The 8,702-nt window shown below is 37.4% G+C and overlaps 2 protein-coding genes across 3 annotated transcripts; one reads left to right on the top strand and one right to left on the bottom strand.

Moving 5' to 3' along the window:
- Positions 1–1,433: 1,433 nt before the first annotated feature.
- Positions 1,434–2,834, bottom strand: LOC136831630 (pro-resilin-like). 2 transcript variants are annotated; one of them, XM_067092262.1, is made up of 3 exons: positions 2,776–2,834; positions 2,158–2,235; positions 1,434–1,866 (listed from the first exon to the last, which is right to left on the bottom strand). In XM_067092262.1, the coding sequence occupies exons 1-3, from the start codon at positions 2,785–2,787 to the stop codon at positions 1,525–1,527; spliced, it is 432 nt and encodes a 143-aa protein (XP_066948363.1). In that variant the 5' UTR covers positions 2,788–2,834; the 3' UTR covers positions 1,434–1,524. The 2 variants fall into 2 exon arrangements, with proteins under 2 accessions (XP_066948363.1, XP_066948362.1); XM_067092261.1 differs by lacking the exon at positions 2,776–2,834 and having other exon boundaries at positions 2,158–2,256.
- Positions 2,835–6,263: 3,429 nt separating this feature from the next.
- LOC136831631 (pro-resilin-like) lies at positions 6,264–7,747 on the top strand. Its single transcript, XM_067092263.1, has 3 exons — positions 6,264–6,327; positions 6,737–6,814; positions 7,313–7,747. The coding sequence occupies exons 1-3, from the start codon at positions 6,316–6,318 to the stop codon at positions 7,652–7,654; spliced, it is 432 nt and encodes a 143-aa protein (XP_066948364.1). The 5' UTR covers positions 6,264–6,315; the 3' UTR covers positions 7,655–7,747.
- The last annotated feature ends 955 nt before the right edge of the window (positions 7,748–8,702 follow it).

The raw sequence follows: 8,702 nt of genomic DNA on the forward strand, positions 1-8,702 counted from the left end.
GACCTGCCCACCCTCTATTTATAAACCTCGCCCGAAGGGCGGTGCCCCAGAGTGACCTTCTCATCTCTCTCTCTCTCTCTCTCTCTCTCTCTCTCTCTCAGGGAAGCTCAGTGTGGCCATCTGTGAGGGCGTAGGCGATCTCATCACGTTTGTCGTTAATTGGCCAATTGCTACGTACCTTGGGAATCTGTTGTGGTCGGCATTGGGTCACAATGAGACCCCACAAGTAAACAGGGTGAGTGGGTGCGATACAGGTGCTTATTCAGAATGGCGCCTCTTTGATTTTCTGATTTGCAGGTAAGTTAAAATAAAAAAGACTCAATCTTATATATATATACCAAAGGTGAGAAAGACTTACGTAGTTAATTTTTTATATGATATTTATTTTCCCTCTTTCAATTATCTTTCTCCCGTTCTCTGTTTCACTTAAATATGCCCCTTTATCAAAACGATAATTTTCAATCTTTTTCAGTCTCTTTTGCAATTTTCCCACTTTACAAAGATCGAAAATTATCCTTGAGCAACAACTGATTTTAAATCTTTTTACTTTCTCTTGGGACTCACTCGGTAAGTGAAGACGTCAAAGCGTCTTTTATTTATTTATTTTTTATTTTTATTGTCTTATTTCCCTGCATTCTGCTTGACTAATTATCACCTCATTTGAACAAATATACACAGTTTCAGTACTTGTATGCAATGCATTTTATATCCATGCTTACATAAACAAGCATTTACCTAACCACACTTACATACATTCATACATATACAAGTACATACATATAATCGCATACATGCACAAACATGCTTGTGTGTGTGTGTGAGTATACTGTACAACGTATCACAGTATAATCACACACACACAAACATGTTTGTGTGTGTATGTGAGTATATAATGTATCACGGTATAATCACACACACAAGCATGTTTGTATAAACATGTACGTATCATACGTACATACATGTATATGTATGACCGTGGTTAGGTAAATGTTTATTTATTTTGTATGAATGTGTATGTATACATTATACACGACAAGTATAGCTTTAACCAAATGACAAATAGCTGTTACCATTACGTATGTATATTTAACATGTATATACTTGCTCATTAATATGCACAAAAATCCATATTTACGTCTGAAGCATGACACTGTGAGTTACATACAAAAGATTTATTCTTTTATTTTTTTAAGGAAAATTTTGCGTGTATATAATTCTCAAGAATTTATGAGCATCTGAGATTTTGAAAATTACCTTTTTAGGTACATTCCAAGAATTGAAAGCTGAGAGTTACCAAAATTTATCTATATATTTGTTTTACAAAATTTCTATATTCTCACTTAATGTAATCTCATTAAAAGGAGGATTTTACAGTCACATTCATAAACTAAGAAAAGTCAAATAACCTTAATGATACAAATAGAAACACCAAAATTTTCTTTTTATATCTTTTATTGACAGAAAGTAAATTGCATCTGGGTCATATAAATTACATAAATAGACGAGACTAGACTAAACCCCATTTTACTTCGATTCGTTGGAATCGGGAGCATAGTAACGAGGCCTCGGTGGGGCGTATCTCGGAGCCTCGAAGGATTCGCTGGACCCGGATTCCACGGAATCGGGGAACTGGGCCTCTCCTTCGTAGGTGACTTCAGCCACGTAGCCGTCATCTCCGTCGACGTGGTAGGACACCTTCTGCAGACGTCCGTCGGGGAGCTGGACGTAGTAGGAACCCTGAGTGTCGTCTCCGTCGCGGGACTCCTGGTGTCCGAATTCGTTGCTGGAGGAGTCGTCGCTCACGGCCCAGTTGAAGCTGTACTTGGCTTCGCTGGATTCGAAGGATTCCTCGGAGCTGGATGAAGCCTGGAATAGGATTCCATATTGATATCATTCGAATTATCAACTGGTAATCTTTGGCATGTCTCAGGTAAGTTACTATGTCTATAAAGACTATTATAGAAAGGCTAGACCTATAAACTAACGGGCTTCGCTGGATTCGAAGGATTTCTCGGAGCCAGATGAAGCCTGGAATAGGATTCCTTATCAATATCATTCGACATATCAACTGGTAATCCTTGGCATGTCTTAGGTAAGTTACTATGTCTATAAAGGCAATTTTAGAGTGGCCATAAACAAGCTAAATAGATTACTCACTCTAGGGGCGGAGTAGGTATATCTTTCCCTGCTGTCAGCAGCAGCTAGGGCACCCAAACCGAGGAAGACAAAGATGACCTGGAACACAAAAGAAGACATTATTGTTTTTAGACATTTTCCTGAACAAGCTGATTTTACTCGCAACTCTAGGCAGACTGCTGCTGCAAGCAGTCTTGTTCTCTAGTATCAGGTTTAATACTACTCACATTGCTAGGAATTTTATCTAGGCTACAACTAAAATGTGCAACAGTTTGCCTAGTGCAGTTGTGGAATCTAATCTCTAAATATCTAAGCAAGGCGCAAATTCATTCCTGCTTTCTGCTGCTGGCGTCTCCTGAATTCAGGTGTATCGGTTTTATTATCTATTCCCTGATATTTATCTATCTATCACCTTCTACTCTAACTTGTCTTTCTCTCTGCAGGTTGATTTTTTCCTTTGGAGTCCTCCTGGGTTTATTATATAGTCTGTAAACTTTGTCCATAAGGGTTTTCAGCAGAAGATTTAAATAAAAAAAAAAAAGAAATAAAGAGTTTCTTTCTGAAATTGGCAAATCACTCTTAAACCTTCAATTCTGTAAGCAACAAAATCTAATCTTTCCTTCCATTACTAAGTCTTACCTTCGAATGCATCGTGTTTGCTTTGAGATTCTTCTTCTTGTCCAGAATTCTGTGCTCTGTTGTGGGTCACTGGTCAATATATACCACGCGCACTCACCCACAGAAAAGAGGCGGGGTCAGGCAAGGTCAGGTCCAGGTTCCCAGCCCTTTTTTTTTAATATTCATTTTATGAGTCGCAACAGCTATGGCGTAAAGCGACCGGCTGTACGCCCAGTACAGTGTTCAAGTTTTAGTTTTTTTCTTTACTGTTTTATAGTGTTGGATGTTTACTTTTATTTCTTCTGATTGTATTTGTTTTTATTGAATGATTTCTTAGTCTTTTTATTCTGGTAGGAAAATTAAGACTGAAGTCTGTTTTCATTACTAAAAATTTTTTACCTTTTCAAATTAATTATATATAGATGTAAATGTAAGTATAGATATGTATACATATACATGTATGTCCCATAAATAGATATATTATGTATATATATATATATATATATATATATATATATATATATATATATATATATATATATATATATACAAATATATATATATATGTATATATATATGTATTATATACATATACATATATGTGAATGTATATACACATACATATATATATATATATATATATATATATATATATATATATATATATATATATATATATATATATACTGTATATATATAATAAAAAGTCAATTCTCACATTTTCCCAATATTTTTGAAAATATTTCGCTCACCAGACTTTCATTTCTTTTACCAACTGCAATAAAACGAACTTCCTTCCTTCCTTTCTCGCAGTCGAGAGAATGACTCAACACTTCCTTTCCATTCGGCCGTGAAGGTCAAGGGGGAATAGAATGACCTTGGCGGGCGAGAGAATGACCTTTTTTTCATTTCGCAACAAGGGGCAGGTACCCAACATCCATCTTGAACTGGGGTATTTTGAAAAAGCTTGAATCGCCTTCTGGAATCAGGGTGATGTATAAGAGGGGTATAAATTCGTGTCTTGAAGCCTCCCAGAGGATGATGTGTAATTCAGACCTCAAAAGCTAAGACGCAGTGCATCACTACCTTAAAACAATTCAACTTGTAATTCAATCATTTAGTTATATTTTAATGTTTTTTTATTAATTTACTAATTAATTTTCTCTTTTTTAATAACTGATCTCCTCTTCCTGTATTTCTTGTTACCTTCTGTTACTTATTTCAAATGATCACTGTATTATTTGGAAGCTTGAATTTCAAGTCAATGGCCCCTTGTGGGCTTGGTCCATTTGGATAGGTGTCATCTTCTGAATAATAATAGTAATAATAATAATAATAATAATAATAATAATAATAATAATAATAATAATTTTCGAATATGGCACTGACTTTGGTATTCACGATACAATAATGAAATTGCCTTCTTTCAGACCTAAGCCACAAGTTAAACAATGAAATCAAACACATGAATCAATGAATATTACAAAAAAAAAAGTGGAAAACATATCGTCACCCTCATAAACTAACTGCCTAAGACATTTTTTTGCCCAAGTCGCAATCATGACTTAGTCATAGTGATAATAATGCCTAAGTCACTGAGTGACTTAGGCAAAAAGCTTTTTGGGAAATCTATTCCACTTACTTTCTACTTGTGACTTAGGCAAGTATACCAGTAGGTGCGCCACATTTTGGAGAGTTGATTTGGGCAAAAATCCAAAAATCAATGAAAAATGACTTAGGCAGTTAGTTTATGAGGGTGACGATATGCGGACTCGTCGCCTGAAACAGATTTTATGAGATTCTTAGGCTGTCCAGCCAAGCACTGGTTGCGCACTTTCGGCCATTCAGCTCTTAAGGCAATGAAAAGAAGGACCTGGAGTGGTTGAACAGTATGATAAAGAGATCCAGATAATCAAGGAGATGAAGGCGGATCTGGGAGAAACCCTCCACTGTTGTAATAAGAAATGATAGTTAATAAAGGTTGGAGAGCAAGACTGAAGAAAGGAAGCCTAAGGAATGGCGGTAAAGTAAAAGGTTAAAACATGGTTGTAGCTAGCGAATATGTGATCGGCAGACAAGTGGACAACGAACCAGATTTTGACAAGTTCCATTCCAGTGCGATTAGATCCGCGTGTAGATGGAAACGCTTTTTGCTAGTGAACATTTTCCCCTTGTGATCAATGACCATTTTGGACAAGCAATCTGATACACTTTTCTAGCCCAGGCCAGAAATACAAAAGAAACTGAGATTTCAGAAATGAAGTTATATATTTTGTTGTTCTAGGGAATAAAGCCTGATACACTTTTCTAGCCCAGGCTATAAATACGAGGGAAATACAAAATAAGCTGAGATTTCAAAAATGAAATTGTATTTCTAGCTTTCTATGGAATAAAAATAAAAAATTCTAGCTGGAAAAAAATAAATGATATTCCTAAAATACAAAGACAGTAATTGAAAAGTGTGTATATGAACATACATACAAACCCATTTTTGACTGGCAATTTTTGCTGTAAATAAAACTATCTCACCAGTAATACGATGACAGTAATTGAAATTTTACAGCAAATTTCTGCTTTCAAACAAAAAAATAAACATCAATATTCATATTTACAAAACCTACTGAGGTCTTAGAAACATCAAGGCTGAGAGACCCAGGAGTTTGGAACCAACGCCGTGACGTCATCGTGACCTGATTTTAATGAGGTTCCAAAGACCTGGGCCAAAGTAACTAGTCTTTCTCTCCCGGACTTATTCCTTGTAAGGAAACAGCCACGCACACACACATACACACCCACACACTTACACACACCGAGTTTTGTTTTTATTTACGTTTTTTTTATAGCAGGACTGGTTCACGTGGCGTGTTTGCGTAATTTAGCGTGTGTGTGTGTGTGTGTGTGTTTTTTTTTTTGTTTTTTTTACACGCATGTGTTCTGAATGGTTCGACAGAATAGATATAATGAATAAATAGATATTGGGAGTAATTCTACTTGGCTTCAGTATTACGGAATTCTATAATTAACTCTGATTGAAATGTAGAAGTTACGAATATTTACATTATCCTTACGCATATATATATATATATGTGTTGTGTGTATATATATACATATACATATATCCATATAAATATATATATAAATATACATATACATTATATATATGTGTGTATACGTATTTGTGAGTGCAAGTATACCCATGTATGCACATACGAAATGCATGCGCAGAATAGCAGGTGAATTCACCGACGTGTTCAAAATGCTTATGCACAATTACTGTATTGCTGAATTCATCAAATATTAATACGTTACGCATATCTAGATTATTTTACACTTATATATGCAACACCTTTTAAAAGAAATAACCAGTAAAAGCAAAAGTGAAGATAAAATATGCGTAAAGGCGTAAAAATGTTTATGGTAATGAACGTTTCACAAAAAAAATAAAAGCTGGGTATGAATTCCACTGAACTGACCACGCCTACCTGAGGGTACTGGGTATATATAACGGGTAGCTTGGCAGGATTGTTTCAGAGTTAAGGCGAGTCTCACACACACCTCAGTATGAATTCAAAGGTAACGTGTTGTCTATGGAGTCTCTCTCTCTCTCTCTTTCTCTCTCTCTCTCTCAGTATGAACTCAAAGGTAACGTCTTGCTGGGAAGGTAGTTTGTGATAGTAAACTCTCTCTCTCTCTCTCTCTCTCTCTCTCTCTCTCTCTCTCTCTCTCTCTCTTTCAGTATGCATTCAGATGTGACTTTTGTTTACGGAGACTCTCTCTCTCTCTCTCTCTCTCTCTCTCTCTCTCTCTCTCTCTCTCCCCAGTATGAACTCAAAGGTAACGTCTTGCCGGGAAGGTAGTTTATGATAGTAAACTCCCTCTCTCTCTCTCTCTCTCTCTCTCTCTCTCTCTCTCTCTCATGACTGCTAGATGAAAATATATATTAAATAACTTGAATGATACAAAGTTCTTTCCAATATTTCAGGTCATCTTCGTCTTCCTGGGCCTGGCTGCCCTGGCTGCCGCCGACAGCCGGGAAAGATATTCCTATTCCGCCCCTAGAGTGAGTAATCTATTTTGCTTTTTTTATTTTATTTTATAATCTTTTTTAGGCCCATGGCCACTCTAAAATGGTCTTTATAGTCTTCGTAACTTACCTGAGACATGCAAAATATTATCAGATGAAATGTCGTATGATGTTATGGAATCCTTATTCCAGTCTTCATCTGGTTCCGTGGAATCCCTTTCAGAATCCTTTGAGTCCAGCTAAGCCCCTCAGTTTTTAGGACTATGGCCACCCTAAAATGGTTTTTGTAGACATAGTATCTTTCCTGAGACATGCCAAAAGATTGCTAGTTGAAATATCGGTTGTTATCAATATGGACTCCACATTCCAGGCTTCGTCTGGCTCCTAGGAATCCTTTGAGTCCAGCAAAGCCTGTTAGTTTATAGGCCTATGGTTTTTCTATAATAGTCTTTATAAACCTAATAACTAATCTAAGACATGTAAAAGATTACCAGTTAAAATATCGGTCGTTATCAATATGGAATCCCATTCCAGGCTTCATCCAGCTCCGAGGAATCCTTCGAATCCAGCGAAGCCAAGTACAGCTTCAACTGGGCCGTGAGCGACGATTCTTCCAGCAACGAATTCGGACACCAGGAATCCCGCGACGGAGACGACACTCAGGGATCCTACTACGTCCAGCTCCCCGACGGCCGCCTCCAGAAGGTGTCCTACCACGTCGACGGAGACGACGGCTACGTGGCCGAAGTCACCTACGAAGGAGAGGCCCAGTTCCCCGATTCCGTGGAATCCGGGTCCAGCGAATCCTTCGAGGCTCCGAGATACGCTCCACCAAGGCCTCGTTACTATGCTCCCGATTCCAACGAATCTAAATAGGCTCTTCTTTAACAATCTCTAGTCCCTTTATTTATTAATTTATTGAACGAGTAACCACGACTTCGATTTAGTGCAAATAAAAATGTAGATCGATTCGTTTGTATTAATTTGACTTGTCACCCACCTTGACTGAGTTCGGAACTGAGGTCATCTGAACTCTCCAAGATAAAAATGACGTAGTTAGTTTTCTGTAAAAGAAAACTATTGTGCCGGCTTTGTCTGTCCGTCCGCACTTTTTTCTGTCCGCACTTTTTCTGTCCGCCCTCAGATCTTAAAAACTACTGAGGCTAGAGGGCTGCAAATTGACATGTTGATCGTCCACCCTCCAATCATCAAACATAACAAATTGCAGCCCTCAAGCCTCAGTGGTTTATATTTTATTTAAGGTTAAATTTAGCCATACTCGTGCCTCTGGCAATGATATTGGTTAGGCCACCAACGGGCATGGTTAAAGTTTCATGGGTTGCTGCTCATAACATTATACCGAGACCACCGAAAGATAGATCTATTTTCGATGGCCTTGATTATACGGTGTTGCGGCTGGACAGAAAACTCGGTTGCGCCGAAGAAACTTCGGAGCATTTTGTACTTGCTTTTTTGTGAGTTTAAACTCTTTAAATCCAGGAACACTGAATATTCGTCTTTACAAAGAGCGATCATAACAATTTCCATTCGTGATGGAATGATAATCCCCTTACAGCAGAACTCACCAAAATCAACAAATAATAAATATTAAAAATATTGAATATTCATAACAATTAAAAGCTTCATTGGGGCATGAATTTTTGAAAATTCAAAGTTTGGGGACAAAAACAACTACAGTCCCTAGCCATTATTGTAATTAGCCTTCTAATAAAGAGATTATTTATTCCTACCTGCAAACAAGTAAAAATATGCGCCGAAGTATCTTCGGCGCAATCGAGTTTTCTGTACAGCCGCTACAGCGCACAATCAAAGCCACCGAAAACAGATCTATATTTCGGTGGTCTCGGCATGAATCTTTATGAGCTGCGGCCCACGAAACTTTAACCACGGTCCGGTGGTGGCC

This window comes from Macrobrachium rosenbergii, chromosome 48 (assembly GCF_040412425.1).
Source record: "Macrobrachium rosenbergii isolate ZJJX-2024 chromosome 48, ASM4041242v1, whole genome shotgun sequence".
Taxonomy (NCBI): domain Eukaryota; kingdom Metazoa; phylum Arthropoda; class Malacostraca; order Decapoda; family Palaemonidae; genus Macrobrachium; species Macrobrachium rosenbergii.

Bases quoted from the DNA above. Each gene is read 5' to 3' on its own strand.
- LOC136831631 (XM_067092263.1), top strand. The intron at 6,815-7,312 runs GTGAGTAATCTA...ATCCCATTCCAG, and splicing joins ATTCCTATTCCGCCCCTAGA to GCTTCATCCAGCTCCGAGGA.
- LOC136831630 (XM_067092261.1), bottom strand. From the start codon at position 2,256: ATGTCTTCTTTTGTGTTCCAGGTCATCTTTGTCTTCCTCGGTTTGGGT. The intron at 1,867-2,157 runs GTGAGTAATCTA...ATCCTATTCCAG, and splicing joins ATACCTACTCCGCCCCTAGA to GCTTCATCCAGCTCCGAGGA.